The sequence below is a fragment of the Suricata suricatta genome, chromosome 8 (assembly GCF_006229205.1).
Source record: "Suricata suricatta isolate VVHF042 chromosome 8, meerkat_22Aug2017_6uvM2_HiC, whole genome shotgun sequence".
In the NCBI taxonomy this organism is placed as follows: Eukaryota; Metazoa; Chordata; class Mammalia; order Carnivora; family Herpestidae; genus Suricata; species Suricata suricatta.
The window spans coordinates 118,308,795-118,327,569 of NC_043707.1; the positions used below are offsets into that span (position 1 = coordinate 118,308,795).

The 18,775-nt window shown below is 39.3% G+C and overlaps 1 protein-coding gene across 4 annotated transcripts in view; it reads left to right on the forward strand.

The window, feature by feature from the left end:
* The window catches only part of PTP4A2 (protein tyrosine phosphatase 4A2), a 28,715-nt gene extending 11,594 nt beyond the window's left edge, over positions 1 to 17,121 (forward strand). For 2 of the 4 annotated variants that reach the window (XM_029946510.1, XM_029946509.1), the window contains one exon: positions 15,418 to 17,121. In XM_029946510.1, coding sequence (XP_029802370.1) covers positions 16,010 to 16,513 — 504 coding nt within the window. In that variant the 5' untranslated portion in view covers positions 15,418 to 16,009 and the 3' untranslated portion in view covers positions 16,514 to 17,121. Of the gene's footprint in view, positions 1 to 6; positions 117 to 2,362; positions 2,496 to 15,417 lie in introns of those variants that run through there. The other 2 variants (XM_029946511.1, XM_029946508.1) reach the window with 2 other exon arrangements.
* Positions 17,122 to 18,775: the final 1,654 nt, after the last annotated feature.

Below are 18,775 nucleotides of genomic sequence, written 5' to 3' on the forward strand. Positions count from 1 at the left end.
CGCCGCCGCCGCCACCGCTACCGCCGCCGCCGCCGCCGCCGAGGTGACTGAGGAGAGAGGCGCCTCCTCGCTCCCGCCGCCGCCGGACTTCAATGCCCAGTCCCCAGCTCGCCAGCGTGAGTGCTCTCCTCCCGGACGGCCCCCTCGCCGGCTCCCGGGGCCTCGGGGAAGGGGAGGGCGGGAGGCGCCGCAGCCATTAGTGCAGGCCCGAGACACGTCCCCGGAAGGAGGGCCGGGCCGGGGGCGGGGGGAGCGCAGCCGGGAAGCGTGGAGAACGAGGGTGGGTGAGGAAGGGGGGACGGTGCGTGTGCAAGAATGTGGAGTGTGTGTGTGTGGGGGGGAATGTGCGTGCGTGAGAGGGGCAGGATAAGTTGGGGAGAGGGCTGGGTGTGCATGTGGGGTGAGAGGAGACGGAGTGGGAGTGTGTGTGGATGGGAGAGTTGGGGGCCGTGTCCGGGGGCAGTGTGTGTGTCTGTGAGTGCGGGCGGAGTGTAGAGGGCAGTGGGGGTGTTGGGGGGGAGTGTGCATGGGCAACAGGGGTAAATGGTGGAGAGTGAGGAAGTGGGAGAGGGAGAGAGCGTGCAGTGTATGGGGCGGGGGGGGTTATGCGTGTTGTGGGAGAGGGAGGCCGGGGAGAAGGTGAATGGCAGATGAGGGAGCGTGGAAGGGTGTGCCTGCGATTGTCCAGCGTGTGAGCGGGCATCCAGGAGACTCCGTGATCGTGATCGCTGTGTATGGCGGTAGTGAACCCTCGTGTCCTCGGTTAGAGGGTTCTTTCCAGGAGCGTCTTGTTCTCTGGGTTCTTGGGTTCCAGTATGAGGAAACGGTATAGGAGTCTGTTCCAATGGCATTATAATCTTCTCGTCCCGGGATTTATAAAAGAAAGGGCGTGTTTTTTCGGAAGGGGGGAGGGGAGGGTGAATGTTTTCCCCATGTTTTAGGACGTGTATTACATTTCTAAATTTGTCAAGGACGTGGTCTTCGTCCCATCCTAGTCTGGCCCTCTGAACAAGCTTGTCACTCTTGAAAGTGTTCAGAAGCACAGACGCTTTTGTAAAGCACTGCTAGTGTTTCAGGTGAAAGCTATCTTCTTTTTATTAGGTAAGTGGAAAGCATTTTTGCTAGGTTTTGGCTCTTTACCTTCTGGAGAAGAACTCTTAAGACCAAATAATGTAACAGGCGAGTTTATTATTATCCCCTGGAGTTTGTCAAGAAACAGAGTGTTTAGCAGTTCTAGCATCACTATAGACCTACTGGTCTGTCTGGAGTCATCAAACTAGGACTGCTGCTGGATTAGAATATGGTGGTTACTTAGAGTAGTTTCAGACAGGAAGTGAGTGAAGTTATGTCTTGTTTAATGTGCAAAAGGAAATTAAGGCTACAGAATAACACATTATTAGGGCTCCAGAGTCACTTGTGTTGGTGAAGATGGTGAGAAGTTGGTTGCCTGTATTTTGATCTGACATCTTTTTCTTTAAAACATTTAAAAAAATGTTTTATTTATTTTTGAGAGAGAAAGAGAGAGACAGCATGAGCAGGGGAGGGTCAGAGAGAGAGGGAGACACAGAATCTGAAGCAGGCTCCAGGCTCTAAGCTGTTAGCACACAGCTTGACACGGGGCTGGAACCCACAAACCACGAGATTGTGACCTGAGCTGAAGCCGGATGCTCGACCGACTGAGCCACCCAGGCGCCCCTTGATGTGACATTTTCAAAATTGTTTCGTATTAGATAGTGAAAAGACATTTTAAAAAAATGTTTATTTGTTTTTGAGAGCGAGCGAGAGAGCGCACGCGCGGGTGCGCTCGTGGGGGAGGGGCAGAGAGAGAGGGAGACAGAATCCGAAATAGGCTTCAGGCTCTGAGCTGTCATAACCTAAGCTGAAGTCTGACTGTCAACTGAGCCACCCAGCCGCCCCTGGAATAGACATTGTTAATGGACTTTGCCAGATACTTGTGTTGTGGAAGTATGGGTTTTTGATAAAAGAGGTCTTGGTGTGGATTTTTCACCTTAATAAGTTTCTTAGAAGTTTGGAGTCTTTCAATATGATAAGCAAAGAGTAGACATAATCGAATTCTAGACCAAAGCATCTATGTGTAATTAGAAGCCGAAAATTATATTTTTTCTAGAGTGTCGTCCTTCTCAGTCACTAGCATCCCATGCTCTTTGCTTTCAGAAGTAGTGTTTACTACTGAATATTGTTAACTAATATTCAGTGGGGGACTAGATTAATTAGTATTAAGTGCCTGTTATGCATCAGGTACTTTTTATACACTCTCATTTAAATCTCACATTTAAGTGAGATTGTTAGGGGTCCTCATTTACATTTATTTGGCTCATACTGAGTGCTTTTTGTTTGCTAGGCACTTGAGAGACAGTGATGAGCCCTCCGTGACTTACAGTGATGAGATGAAGAGAATATAGAGACTGAAAGAAGTTAAGTAACTTGTCCCAGGTCACAAGATAATAAGAATTGGAGCGGGATTAAAAGCCCAGGTCTGTCTGACTCGAGTCCTTGGTTTTTTCACTAGACCATCACCGCCCTCGCAGTAGGTTGTTTCACTTTGAGGTTCCAACCACACAGTGACCTAGCAGCTTGTACAGATGAGAAATGTTGAATATAATGCAGAAGACTAGATGGCCAGAGGCAAAGGGATCATTTAGGAGATGCTGACTGGAGGCTCTTTGGGGCCCAAGCTAGGCTTTTATGTGGGTGGAGATTCTGCCTTGAAGCTCTTGGGGCCCCAGGGTGTGTGCTTTGAGACACAGTTTTTATGAGGCACCTGGGATATGTCTGGGAGAGGAAAGTCTGATTAAAGAAACCTATCAGCCTTTTATGTTTTTTATTTTGGGGGAAAGAGAACGAGTTACTGGGGCTAAGAATCAACTAGAAGTTGTCACTCCTGTGTGGAAGTCCTTCTGTTCAGCTGTATGAAATACTTACCTCGAGATATGTGAAGTCAAGTGAGAAAATATATTTTGTTAATTATAAATTGAACTATATGGATTCAAAGTATTATCACCATTAACACCTCTTTAAGGCAACAGTTTGTTATATTTAGTAACTGGGAAAAACTAGCACTTAGCTTTTACAAATGAAAAATTGTTTAGAACTATTGAACTGGGTATATTCTGACTCAGAACAGCAAAAGTCAAACCACTCCCTCCATGAGTCAGTCAAGTAATATTTAATTTGAACGAACCAAATTTATAGGCAGAAACCATTTACAACATCATTGAACTTTGGTGGCACTAGGAAGAGTAAATGAATGCTTTTGCATATAACTTTAAGTTTGAAAGTCATATTTCCTTGAAAAGATACTTGTGTGAAATGAGGTAAAATAGATTTATTTTTCTTAAGATTTAACTCTTTATTCTATTTAACAGTTTGCCTTAAATTTCTTTTTAATGTTTATTTTTGAGAGAGATGGAGAGACAGAGACCGTGTGAGCTGGGAGGGCAGGGAGGGAGGGAGACACAGAATCTGAAGCAGGCTCCAGGCTCTGATCTGTCAGCACAGAGCCCGACGTGGAGGTGGGGCTCATGGAGTTCGAACCCACAAACCCTTCAAGATTATGACCTGAGCCAAAGTTGGAGGCTTAAGTGTCTGAGCCACCCTCCCTTAACATTTTTTCTTTTAAAGGTAGAAGTTTTGTAGCATAGTTACAGAACTTAAAAAAAATTTTTTTTTAAGGTTTATTTATTTTCAAAGGAGAGAGAGAGCACAAACAGGGGAGGGGCAGAGATAGAGGGAGACACAGAATCTGAAACAGGCTCCAGGCTCTGAGCTGCCATCATAAAGCCCGACGCTGGGCTCAAACTCATGAACCATGAGATTATGAGCTGAAGTCAGACGTTCAACCGACTGAGCCACCCAGGCACCCCATAGTTATAGAACTTTTTATGATTTTGAGACAGTGTTGAAATTTAGTAGAGGTTTATTTAACAGGGTTTATACTGTTCCCTTTTGTTGGAATAGGGGATTGGTAACCAGTGAAACCTCTAGAAAAAGCATTTACAAATAAAATGCAGAGGGGCACTACATAAATTTTTAGCTGTTGCTCTTGGAAGAATGAAACTTAGAGTGAAACCCAAATTAGATTGATTTCTTCAAGTACTGTATAATCAGCTATACTACTTATAGAAGTTGGGGGATCTTTAAACAATTTGAGCAAATGAAATTCAAGACCCATCATTTTAACATGGTAGACTTAGTTATGTTTATTGAGTAGGGCAGTGGTAAAGATGGATCTTGAGGTCTTAAGATATTTGTGATGTCCAACATTATTACACTTTAAATTTCAGTATTCCCTTCTTGAGAATCTTATTTATGTTGAATCGTAAATCTTCTTACTTAAAATTCATAATAATCCTTTGAGTAAGCAGCATTTTTTAAATTGTACACATAAATTGATTTATAGAATCAATTGTTGAATCCCAGGTTTTGGAATCCAAGTTAAAGAGTATCAGTAAATAGATGGCAGTGGATAAAAAAAAAATTCCCTTTGAGGTGTAAGGTACTTAAATCTCTGGCTAAACTTAAACTTGACTTTTGAGTTAACTTGGTCATTTTATAGGGAGGTATAAAGGAGTTAAGTAGATGTTAAAGAAGTTGGCCTTGGGGCACTTGGCTGGATCAGTTGGAGGAGCATGTGACTCTTGATCTTGAGGTCATGAGTTTGAGCCCCACATTGGGTATACAGATTACTTAAATAAGTAAATAAACAATCAAATAAAGAAGTTGGCCTTTTTGTTTGAAATGTAGTTTTTAGTGTGTGGGTTGGTTTTTTTTTTTTTTTAAGGATACTTCAGTTACTTGAATACTTTTTGTTTGCTCTTTTGGGGATATTGCTGCTTTGGGAGTTTCCTTAAGATACTACTGATGATAATTTTCTAAGATTATAAAGCAAGAGTCTGTGATGTTACAGTTCTCATAATTTTGTACCTTGGGTTTGTTAATGAACTGTATACCAATTTATAAGTTTTTGGGATTATGGTGATTTGAGTCTGTTAATCTGTAATGTTAGAAGAGCCTTTTGTCCTGGTATATGTATAGAGGTGTCTGGTAGCTTTCTCCAGTTATCCTTTGTTTTAGTGACTGAGCCACATTCTCTAGCTCCTTTGACTTCTGGCCACTGTCTTGGAACTTCGAACTTGGACTGCTTGGTGTAGAGCTCAAGTAGATATTGTATGTATGTGCTCTGCTCCTTGGAGTTGTAGAGATGTATCTAGCCTGAACAGAAATTGTCACTAGTATAGCACCTCTAAGAAAGAAGCTGCACAGCGCTGCGGGCTCTGTCCACTTCCCACCGTTACCCTGTGGAGTTAACAGGACCTGGGTCAGAAAATGACCCTTCTGCACGTCTTATGGTGGTTTTCCCTGAACTGTCTGTTCAATCAGCAGAGATTGACAGGGCACAAAATCTTTCCTGGCAAAATGACTGTGAGGAGTTGACAGATTAGACCAACAGTTTTTGTTACTTGAATGCAAATGTTTTTTGTTTGCCTGCACTGATTTCTTACCCATACGTTCATACAGCATCTACTCCATTTTAAGGGGCCTAGAAACTAAATTTCATCATTTGAATATAAATTTACATTGTACAACATTGCCTTTTTAAACTGTAGAGGATTTTAAGCTTTTCTGCGACCCTTTTCTCTGCTAGTTGAGCCTGTTTTGAAAAAATATTTTGACCATTAGAAAGGTCTTTACCTTTAGAGATATTTAATTCCTTTCATAGTGTTTTTGGTTTGAAATTTCAGTCTTCTCAGAAAATGTTAATTCTTTTGGCATAAAATGCATACATGATGTATTTGCTTTAGCAGATCAGATAAATTACTTTGTGTTTTTATTTCTGCAGTGGTCAAAAATGTTGGCTCTTAACTAATGTATCCTTTGACAAGAATTCAAATTCACCATCAGCCTGCTTTCTTGTAGTCCTCTTTTAGTTTCAGTTGAGATTTGAGCATACCTTTTTTTTTTTTTTTTTGCAGTCTTACAGGAGACATTCACTAAGTTGTATCACGACAGTAACCATAAATTGGATTTGTATACATATGTTGATATTTACTGTTTTTAGTAGCAAAGCAGATTGATGTGTTTTCTACTTTCCATTATTCGTGAAAAAGCCTATCATGCGGGAACAGAGTGACTGGTTAGTGCAGAAGGATATGAGTCATCGGCAGGATTTGTCAGCAGATTGAGAAGGATATGATGGAGAAACAATAGATTCTAGTGACACTATTCTTCACTCCACACGTGTGGCTACAAACAAGTTTCCTTTGGTGATTGGTTTTTAAATTATTCAAATAATTTAGATCTTCCTAGATGAGAGAAGCACTTCAAATTTAAGTCCTAGACTATCCCCTGAATTGTTTTCTAGTGAAATGAGATCTTCATTTGGAGGTCATCAACAAGTAGAATTTAGTTAAATTCCTCTGTTTACTAGGAAAAATAATTCACCTATGAGGTAGCAGTTACTAAGTCGAGAGTCTGTTTTTGTGAAGCTTGTAACTACGGAGGTGCTCAGTAGATCAAAAGATGTCTGCTAATGTGACTTATTTGTTTTCTGTCATTGAGTGCAGAGTCACTCCGTGACTGCTATTCTTTTTTAAAATTTTAAAAGCTTTTATTGCGTCTGCACTGGTTTGAAATTCTCAGCATGGTCAAGGCTTCTTAGAGTTAATTAACCAAAGACTCCTTTCCTTTCTCAAGTAATGCTACCATGGCCCTCCACTCTTTCTACAATCTTGTCAGAAAAGTTTTACCTTTCTTCAGTAGTCTTAATCTTCCAGTCTATTCTTACCTACTTTGCGGCTTCAAAATATGTGGCATTAATATGAAATTTTAATGTCCTTCACCAAATATTTTTCACCCACATGGATTCTTTTAGGATCTTGATCCTGGATAGTGTTTGTATGGTGTATACAAAGAGCTCCACAAAGGCTCCTTGTTAGATTGGATAGGCTGCATTTTAGTGTCATTCAGAGATAGCATATTGTCCCCCATCTCAGTTAGCATTTGGGGGAAGAAGATGAGAAAGAGTGTCTTTTGCAGTTGGAAGAGAAAGAAGGCAAATCTATGTTGAACTGAACTGGTGAGCAAAGAGTAATAATCCCTTGACATGGCATTATAGAGGTATTTCACCATTTTTACTTCACTCTCGTGTTTTAATGTGAAACAACTGCTTTCACTGTATGGCTTTTAAAGATTGTGAATGTTGTGTTTTATGAAAATACACATCAAGCCATTTTTGGACAATTAGTGGGTAGACAGTATATTTTAAAAGGCTAACAGCAGCTCCAAATAGAATGATTTGGGTTCTTGTCTATCTTGTATTATACTCAGTACACAGAGAGAGATGGCTGTGAAGTACAATGTAATTTATAAAAAGCAAGTTTAGGAGAGGAAGTGAAGTGTAACTTAACCGGTTTTAGGGGAAACTTGGACCAAAATGCCCTAACAGCAGAAAAATTTCTGGGGCTCAAACAAAAGAATTTATGCTGACAAGATGTAATTTGGAATGTTTTTATTCTGTATCCTGTACATAGCTTCCTTCCCTCCCTGTCAGTGGTGGATATTTAAACAGGACCTTTAAAAAATGTTCAATATATGTGACAAAATGGGGAAATGAAAGAGTTAAGCTGACCCATAAACTGCTCAGCTCTGAAACATATATTTTAAATAATGCTAACAATAGCCTCGAAGTTGTTACTTTGCATGCTGCTCCTGTGCTGTAGGTTATTTTGAAAGGTGATTCAAATAACCTTTTCCCAAGTATCTATTTTGCAACCTCAGGGAACTCACAGCTGTTACAGTCATTCTAACTGTCCTAATATAACTCAGAAAATATTTCACAGTGGTGTTGACAGGATGAATCCAGGTGTCCTTGTGAAGATTTTCTTTCTTCTTTCTTTTTCTTTTTTCTGGATTTTCACTACTGAATTTGCCTTATGACACTTGAAGTTCAGAATCTCAAATATATTTCTTTATTAATGAAATAATCAATTCAGTGGTTCTGGGTTAATGTACATATAGTGATGTTGGAAACTAAATTAAAATAATTAAAATCTAAATTGTTCTCCCGGAAAATTACTTAGCCTTTTGAGGTTAAAGGATGTAAGAAAAGGAAAAAAAAAAAAAAAGAACAAATATTAGAGTGTAATTCTATGGGAGTGCTGCTGAATTTGAGATAATTATTATTGTATAAAGGAGGTTACCACAGTTATATAGGAAAACAGTGTGCTTAAACGAAGACTCATGGAGGGTTGCCTGGATGGCTCAGTTGGTTAAGCCGCCCAACTCTTGATTTCACCTCAGGTCATGATCCCAGGATTGTGAGATTGAGTACACTCCTGAGTGTGGAACCTTCTTAGGTTCTGTCTCTCCCTCTCTGCCTCTTTCCCCCTCCTTCTCCCCTGGTCACACATTTTCTCTAAAATAATAATAAAAAATAACAAAAGACTCACTGAAACCAGTAAGATTAAGCCCAAATTTAGAATAATGCTGTTAGGATTTTTAATGTTATTACCAGTATTCATATAACCATTAAAACATTTTATTTATTTTTAAGAGAGAGAGACAGAACGTGGGGGAGGTACAGAGATAGGGAGACATAGAATCTGAAGCAGACTCCAGGCTCTGAGGTGTCAGAGTGGAGCCTGATGTGGGGCTCGAACTCAAAACTGAGATCATGATCTGAGCCAAAGTCAGTGGCTTAACTGGTCTGAACCGCCCAGGTGCCCCTCAGATAACTATTTTAGAAAAATGGAAAACTGGCCATAGTCCTGTTACTTCCATTTAGTTTTTCTAAATTTAAATGAAAAGTAGCATTTTTGGGACAAGAAATTGAGCTGGAGAATTGCTAACCTTTAGAGGAACAGTGAAGTACAAAATTGGAAAGTAAATATTTTCAAGTGTGATATGAAAATATTTAATGCAATTTTCATCTTAGAGTTATTTGTAGAGGTAAGAATTACTAGAAAATGACAAGTACTTCTAATCACTAGGGTACATAGAAATTTGAAAACCACTCCCTTTTCATTTGAGTGGGAACAGAGCCCACAGGACTTCAGTAAATAACGGTCACTGTTCTCAGAAGCAGGTGCGATTGTTGGTTAATTTCTTTCCTTTCCTTTCTGAGTGGCAGGTCATGTATCTCATGCTGGTTCTGAAATGTTAAGATACTTTCCCACCATCAAGGTCATAATTTCTTTTTATGTAAGTGATTATTGATTTCTGTACTGGAACTTGATTCTCAAGTTCCCTTCTTAAATGAGGAAGTGGAAAAGTGGGAATAACCAAGAGAGTAACTATGAAACTTTTTTTTTTAAGCAGTAAAGAAGCATTTTGTTATTTTTAGTTTGTTTACAGATATTTTGGATCCTAGTTTTTGTAGAATTTAATGATACCTCTTTCCTTATCAACTCCCTGCAACTGTAGTAGGGGAGGGGATCTAACGTTAATTTGAATTGTCTGCATTCAGGGAGCCAGATGTATATGGTTTTAGCTTGATAAATGGCACCCATTGAGGGATGAACAAAGTAGCAGAGAGAGTAGAACTGTTGTTTCTCCAAGGCTCTGATGGTTATGAAAGGAGTGCGATTTCAGTTTGAGACCAGTTAACTAGGAAGATTAATTAGCAAAGTTGATTTCTCCTTCATTAACAAGTCTTTAAGACTCATTTCCCCACAAACAGGATGCAGTAGGCACAGTAGTACGTTACAGAAGAATTTTCCTACCCTTCTTGCTTGGTGGGTGTGATGATTTTATGGTCTGTTGTTTTTGAATAGTCTCAATATAAAGGCAGGCTTCTCTGAGTTCTTAGAGTAACTCAGGGCCTTCTTTTTTCACAGACCCCACATCCAGTCTGGACAGATCTGCTTCAAAGTATATCTTGAAACTGATTCCTTCTTATCCTTTTTACTGCTATTACCATGGTCTGAGCTCTTTCTCTCCTGGATGTGGCCAGCAGTGGCTCCCACCAGATGTCCCTGCTTCTACCCTCACTACTTGTATAATCTGTCTCCACACAGCAGCTAGAGTGTTCTTTTTTAAACTTAAGTTGTCACTCTTGCTTGAAACCGTATCCTTTTTCTTGGAACAAACCCCAAATACTCATATTGACCTGTAAGGCACTCTTATTTCTCTGACCCTATTCATTCCATTGCCTCCTCTCCTCCGGTAGCACTAGCCCCCTTGCTGTTCCTAGAACACTCGAAGCATGACCCCACCTCATAACCTTTGCAACAGCTAATCCCTCTGCCTAGAATACTCCCTCAAATATCTATTTGGCTCACACCCCCAGGTCTTGGATAAAATGTCACTTCTTTCAGTGAGGCTTTTCCTGATAGCCTTATTTAAAATTGGAAGCCCTCTCCTTTCTGGCACTGTAGATTTTCCTGCTTTGCATTTTCCTCTGTAACCATGGCATAGTTTGTCTTTTTCTGCCTACTAAAATAGGACTTTTTGTTTGTTTACTGCTCATGCTGCATCTGTAAGTTTATGACACATAGTATGTGGCTAATATGTACTTGAATTATTAATAAATTCTTAATTAGCCAAATTGCAAGGAGGGTGTCTTAACTCTTCATAAGAGTAAATTCTTTACCGTTGACAGATTATTCATTCTTAGTTTAAGAGAAGTGCTGGTGTCTTTATTGAAGGGAGATGAATTTGTTTTAAGAAAAGATTATTGCAAGGTTTTAGCCTCATATGCAGTGTAATGCTTTCATGTTGCCTGTTTGTACAAACCAAGCTGACTCAAATTTGCATGACTTCCTGTAGAATTTCTGGTAAGAAAAGTAACAGTAAACGTATGCTTATTTGTTTTTCTAGACCTTTGCTCTTAGATTTGTTCTTAGATCTAGAATTCTTTATTTATGTGATAATGTACTGTTTTAATTTGGTGAATACTGGCATGACTCATCAAATTAGAGGGTTTATTGTATTATTTAATTTGGAAATGGGATGATTTCTCTGTGGAAAACTTGATGTGAGTGGATTGACAGGATATTTTACAAGGATGCCGAGTAAGTTCGGGTTGCCTTCAAATTCTGTTGATTTATGTTTGAACCTAGAATTATAGTTGCCAGAGAAGAACCTGAATTTTACTCAATAATTTAATACTTTTTTTCTAAAGTTTATTTATTTTGAGAGAGTACAAGTGCATGTGTGAGGGGGGGGAGTGGCAGAGAGAGAGAGGGAGGGAGAGAATCCCAAGTAAGCTCCATGCTGTCATGGTGGGTCCAACTTGGGACTCAATCTCACAAACTGTAAGACCATGACCTGAGCTGAAATCAGGAGTCAGATGCTTAACCGACTGAGCCACTGAGAGTTCCCAGTAATTTAATATCTTTAACAAAGAAGAAAACTGGAATTGTGTAGGTACAGGCCTGCCTGGGACGGAGGGACTAGCTCTCTCTCAAGGCTCTTTGTAATCCTATGGTTATAGCACTACTGAGAATGTAAATTGTAGTTTTTTGGTTTGGAGGGGAGCCTGATGTGGGTCTCCATCTCCCAACTTGTGAGATCATGACCTCAGCCGAAGTCAAAAGTCAGTCGTTTAATGTGCTGAGCCACCCAAGCGCCCTGAGAATGTAAATTGTAAATCATTGTAGGGTTTTTAATTGCCCTAGAATTTAATTTAATTTTAAAAAACGTTCACTTATTTTTTAGAGGGGAGCACACGTTCTCATAAGCGAGGGAGGGACGGACAGAGACAGGGGCAGAAGATCTGAAGTGGACTCTGCTGACAGCAGAGAACCTGATGTGGGGCTCGAACTCATGAATGGAGAGATCATGGTCTCAGCCAAAGTCAGATGCTTGACCGACTGAGCCACCCAGGCGTCTCACACCCTAGAATTTTAAAAAAGTAATATGTGTTTATGAGAACAAAACATTTCAAAAGATTTGTATTATGGTAGAGTAAATCAGGGTTCTGGCCTCCAGCTCCAGTCCCTTCCATCCCCTCAACAACCGCTGTTACCTCTTTGAACCTTTCCAGATAGTTCATTGATATGAAAGCTATACAGCTTACCATAGATATTTCTTATACCATAGATATTTCTGTGTATACTGTTCATACTATCATGTGCTCTTTTCACTTATTAGTGTCTCTTAGCCACCTTTCCGTATTTCATATAGATCTGTTTTATTCTTTTTAACCTCAGCATAGTTTTCCTTTTTAAGAATATTCCATGGTTAAATGATGGTTATTGTATAATTTTATGCATTTTGGTTTTTGATTCTTATCTAGGTAGATGTTAACACTAGACTTGACACAGGACATTTAAACTCTAATATGCCCCTTTTCAAAGTTTGAAGTAGTCTCTGTTGTGTTACTGACTTAGTCTTTCTGGCAGCACACTATCTTAGCTTGGTAGGCCTCTGCTTGCTTGTTTCCAGTCTCCTCTTTATTCTTTTTTCTCTTTCCTTTCTTCTCCTTAATTTAAAAGGGTTACAGGGCGCCTGGGTGGCTCAGTTGGTTAAACGTTCAGATGATCTCACAGTTTGTGAGTTCAGCCGCTGACAGCTCAGAGCCTGGAGTCTGCTTCAGATTCTGTCTTCTCTCTCTGGTCCTCCCCTGCTCCTGCTCTGTCTCTGCCTCTCAAAAAAAAAAAAAAAAAAAAAAAAAAGTTAAAAATATTTAGAGGATTTCTGTCACCGACCATTCCTTCTAATCCTGCAGTAAAGTTATCATCTTTTGTTAAAAATGGAAATGTTGCATAGGAAATGTCCCAAATTCAACATTTTAAAAGTTAAGTTCTCTGAAAGATAACATTACATAATGCCAGTGAGACAGCTTTAGAAGAAAGTTTTCCTGTAAGATGTGCAGGTGCTGAGTTTATGCTGAGATAACAGGCCTTTGTAACTTCTGAGTATTTTCCAGCTGTGGTGGGTTGTTTATGATTTTTTTTTTTTTTACAGACTGTTTGCCTTGTGTTCTTATGTCTGTTACAGGAATTAACATTAGTTTATCTGCATTGACAGGTGCAAGAGCATTTAACTGTTGATGTGTAGTTGAACTAGGGTGGGGGGCTGGAGAAGGAACAGAAGCTTGTTTTTATCATGTATCTTAACATTGATAGAACATACTGTTTCATTTGGCAGAAATTCCTTTGCTGGGGATCTCAGTATGGTGTTAAGAATTGAAAATCTAATAATGAATTATTCTTATCCTTGGAAGTGGTCCTTCTAAAATGAGGTTGGAGAAGTAAGATGGGATAACACTTGTTCTGTTTGATGATCAGACAAACACTGGAGACTAGGTAGAAAATTTAATGCTAGAGCTGTAACCTTTTAAGCCTGGCCATCACTATAAAGCAGGTCTTTCAGTGCCTTTCCTCAGCTGACACACATATTAGCTGTGATAACATCGGTAAGCCAAGGGATTCAAACAGGTTAGAATTTCCTTGTGTTTTGCTTTTCACTGCATGCAAACTATTGTTCTTTGAGTGGTTACTTTAATAATCTTTCCCCCCTTATTTAAGGTCACAGGGTTGCAGATCAACATCCAAGCAAATATTTGAAGAAAAGTTACAGTTGCATGAAAAAAATTGACTTTAAAAATATGGGTACCTCCATAGTCAAAATTGGAGACATGAGAGGAGTTAGGAGAGCTGGGTTCTTGTCCTTGATCTGCTACTTATTAGGGATGTGGTCTTAGTTAACTCATTTTAACCTCTCTCCCAAATATCATCCCCCCCCCGCCCCCCACCTTTTAAAGGTCAGGGTAGTTGCTCTCTTAGGTTTCTCATAGCTTTAAAATTCCTTGACTGCATAGGGAGTAGTACTCTATGAAATGTGTAATCTAAGGTGGCTGTGTTTTGCGGTTAGAGTTAGAATTAGGAGGTAGGAAAGTGGTGGTGTATATTTCTGTTTTTCTTACTTGGAGAATAGAAGTTTCATGGTTTTTTTTTTTTTTATGGTAGTGTATAACTTCTGCTGAGGTATTGAAGTTCTTCGAATGCCATTTTGAATTTCTTATGTGTCTTTCATATTTTAGGAATGTTTTAGTTTTGTGCTTGTGTCCATGGTAATAGAGTCACAAGTATGTCACTGACAAAATACAGTGCCATAAGAATATCATGGAGAGACGACTTGTGGATAGAATAGGCTTGAGAATTTGCAAGCTTAGGTTCTTAGATGTATTTTCGTCTCTTCCTGAAAATGGTTCTGTAGCCATTATCTTTCATGTCTTTTTCTATCTGGTCACAACCATCTTTTCAGAGACTACTAAATAAGCATTTACTGGCTTAGAGGAGAGGCAAGTGAAAGAACTTAGACCCTGTCTCTGTTTCCAGAGTTATTTATTTAAGTAAGTTCTACTCCCAAGGTTGGGGTCGAACTCCCAAACCCTCACTCCCAACTCTTCATGGACCGAGCCAGCCAGGCATCCCCAGAGCAATTTATGATTATGTTGATACTCTGACTAAGCTAACTAGAAAGGTTTAAAAGCAGTAGGCCCAAACTAATATTAAACATGCTGCCACCTTTTTGCTTTGTTTTTGGGATGGATTTATATTTGGGCAGAAGAATGCTGTGTCAATCAGTGACATTTAGATGCTTTTGTACTCTTGAGATACAGGTGTGATATGAGAAATAGTAAAAAGGTAAATTGGACTAGAAATGAGATGATGGAATTCATGTTTTAGTTGAGGCAGTAGGCATTATGTATGTACATTGGAAAAAACATTGGACTAATAGAAGACATTCACCTAGACAAGTCATTTTACTTTTCTGATCCTCTTTCCTCATTCTTTTCAGGTAGCAATAAGTACTCAGAGTTGTGAGGAAAATAAGTTAATTATTTGAAAAGTACTTTATGGACTAGTGTTATAATTGGGGGCCAATGCTTATCCTTTGGCTAGAATTAAATCCTCAGAGTGGAATTTTGGTAAATATCCTTCATCCACTTACAGATATATCTTATTTTATTTATTTATTTTTTATTTTTTTTAGATATATCTTGTTTTAAGCAAAGTGTGTATATGAAAGACTTAACTATCAGAGCAGAAGAATAAGATCATTGGGAACTTTATGAAGAGCCTATGGATGGAAGGTTCTTTAAGGATCTTTTAATTAAAAAACTATTTTAAATGAACTTAAAATTTAATCACTTAAACATGACTTGAGTTACACATAATCTTATCATCATAGAAATTTTGTTGAATTCCGTTTTGGAAGAGGAAAAACATACTTGACTTTTGAATTTCTGATTTTTAAAAAATTTTGGTATGCCTTTTTATCCTAGTCTTCATAGATACCTAGTCTTCATAGATGACAAAAATTTTAAATTGGTGGCATTTCAGCATTTCATATATATTTGGCCTCATCGAGAATGTATTCATGACTTGGAGCATCGTGCTTACTGTGCTATCAACCTCAGTTCATTTTACTTCTGCTTTTCTCCTCTAGGTTTTCCGTTGGAATATACGTTGCACATTTATGGCGATTCTGAGCGTGAGGGCAGACTTCTGCCAGGCTCAGCACAGCGTTTTCGCTGACAAGTGAGCTTGGGGGTTCTATGTGCCATAATTAACATTGCCTTGACGACTCTGGACACCGAGACTGGCCTCAGAAATAGTTGGCTTTTTTTTTTTTATTGCAAGCATATTTCTTTTAATGACTCCAGTAAAATTAAGCATCAAGTAAACAAAAGTGGAAAGCAACCTACACTTTTAACTTGTCTCACTAGTGCCTAAATGTAGTAAAGGCTACTTCAGTTTTGTATGTAGTTGGAATTTTTGGAGTCCGAAGGTATCCATCTGCAGACATTGAGGCCCAAGTTGAATTTGGATTCGAGTGGATTCTAAATATTTCTGCTTACCTTGAAGAGAGAAGCTTCTTAAAGAATAAACAAGTTGAATAGAGAAAACACTGATCGATATTAGGCATTTTAGTGGTCTTTTTAATGCTTCCTGCTGTGAAACATTTCAAGATTTATTGATTTTTTTTCATTTTCCCCATCACACCCACACACGCACGCTCACACTTTTTATTTGCCATAATGAACCTTCCGGCCCCTGTGGAGATCTCCTATGAGAACATGCGTTTTCTGATAACTCACAACCCTACCAATGCTACCCTCAACAAGTTCACAGAGGAACTTAAGAAGTATGGAGTGACAACTTTGGTTCGAGTTTGTGACGCTACATATGATAAAGCTCCAGTTGAAAAAGAAGGAATCCACGTTCTAGATTGGCCATTTGATGATGGAGCACCACCCTCTAATCAGATAGTAGATGATTGGCTAAACCTGTTAAAAACCAAATTTCATGAAGAGCCAGGTTGCTGTGTTGCAGTGCATTGTGTTGCAGGATTGGGAAGGGCACCCGTGCTTGTTGCACTTGCTTTGATTGAATATGGAATGAAGTATGAAGATGCAGTTCAGTTTTTAAGACAAAAAAGAAGGGGAGCATTCAATTCCAAACAGCTGCTTTACCTGGAGAAATACCGACCTAAGATGCGATTGCGTGTCAGAGACACCAACGGGCACTGCTGTGTTCAGTAGAAAGAAGTGTAAACGAAGGCTGACTTGATTGCGCGCTTAGAGGGAACTCTTGGTACCTGGAAATGTGATCTGGAATCGGAACTGTGTCACCAAAGTAGTGATAGATGTAGTACTCCTCAGCCACTCTCCTAATGATTGGAAAAAAGCAAACCAAAAAGAAATCCCTCTATAACATGAATAAAATGTTTAAGAAAAGAAAAAGAGAAAGAAAAAAGGGATTAATTCAGTGAAGGATGATTTTCCTCCTAATTGTTGGAGTTTGAATTTCTGCCAGGATTGAATTATATCCAAATCCCCTGTCTTTTTTACCTTTTCAAACTAGGTCTCTAAGGAAAACCAGCAGAACATTAGCCTGTGCAGAACCATCTGTGTGGGGAGCACACTTTTCCATTATGCTTGGCACATAGACCTCCCTGCTATGGGACTCTCTTTTTTTCTTTTCTTTCTTTCTGGTGGTGGTGGGCGTATATTCTTCTCTTCTCTTTCCCCATCCCTCTTTTTCTCCCCTGATACAAGTCGTAGATGGAATAGGAGAAGCCCTTACTGCTGTAGACGTGTGTGCAGTCTGGCAGCCTTAAGCCCACCTGGGCACTTTTAGAAAAAACAAACAAACAAGAAAACAACAAAAAAAGAAACAAAAAACACACAAAAAAAACCCACCAAAAAAAGCAGTGGCATATATATTATATGATCCAGGCAGTTTTTAGTCTTTACTGATGATGGGGTGTTGGTGTTAGGTTTTTTTCTTGAAAACCCTATTCAACATTAGGCAACGTAGCCAAGAGCCTTTTGTTTTGGTTTTTGTTTTGGTAAATTAGTGGGGAAATGGCATTTTAAGAAGAGTCTTTTTTCTCAAAGAACTTAGCTGAGAGTCGAATTCTTCTCTTTTTCAACCAATGAAGCTAAGTGGGTCTCCCAGAAAATTTTGCTTTCTGAAGGGGAGTGCTCCAGGCCGTCACTAAAGATGTGTCCAGGTGGAGAGGTAGTATCCTCTGTACATCTTCTAGAATTGTGGGTAGTAGCATTACTCGGATTTTCTAATGATGTCAGAGAATGCTGATGGGCTGACATTTTTATTTAGGATTTACTCATACTACGAATTTTTCAAGAACGGTGGAAGGAGTGACAGCAAAGATAGGATAGTTTGGACTCGACAAACGTCTGTGATGCATAATTTCCAAACTGCTCCCTCTCTGTACAGTTAAGTTTAACCACTGATTGCCTTGTTATTTTCTTACTAGGTTCTTTATGAGATTTAAAAAAAAATCGCTGGTTCGAAACCAACAATGCCTAGTGAGTATGTGTCCACAGGCCATCCAGGGTAGCAGACAGACCTAAAGCAGCCCAGTGAATAGCAAAGGGACTGTGTTGTTGATGAATTGGTGTAGTATCAGTTTTATAGATTCTCTGCTGGGTTCAGTGTGCTGATTTAGAGAAGCTGTTTTTCTGCTCTTTTGCAGAAAGCAGTTGTGACTGGGCTGTACTCACAAAGCAAGTTGAAGGACACCATCCAGGGCTCTTGCACCCTTTATCTAAACAATACTTAATAGTGCTCTGCTGCTAAGGATTTGAATAAAGGCTTAGGGTCATCTTGTCTTGCTGGAATTTGCTATGCAGAGCCATGAACTTCCCATTTTTTTAAGGATCAGCTAGGCCAGTAGGAATGGACCGGGACCTTGTCTCACATTGATGATACCTCAGACGTTGGCTGACTATGTGAACTGCCTGTTTCCTATCCGGAGTTGTTTTGATTTTTAACTAAACGAAACTCTGTAGATTCTCTCCTCCCCCGCTCCAGAAAACAAAACAAAACAAAACAAAATAATGCTTTTTGAAATTGTTTCTAGAATTTTAAAGTAAAAAATGATGGTACTCTCCAAAATTCTTTATTTCAGAACATAACAATAGATTCCATTAACGTAGGTTCAAGATCAAAACAGCATACCATCTAAACTCAGATTGTGTTGACTCCAAGGGTTTTGATCAATACAATAACAAACTTTTTCCCTTTGACATGCTCTGATTTTTGTTGTTTGTGGGGAGTGTGTGTGTGTGTGTGTGTGATTTGTGTGTATATATGTGTGCAGTGTCCAGCAGTATCAGTGCCTGCCTGAGTTAGGAAAATTACATTCCTGGTTCTGTATGAGGAGAAGGGTGTATAAAGCGACAAGAAACGTTATCCCTCATTTGTTTTAAATTACATACTAATGTTAATTGTTCTCAGAACTGGATTTTCTTCCTCAAAATTAAAAGGCTTTTTTT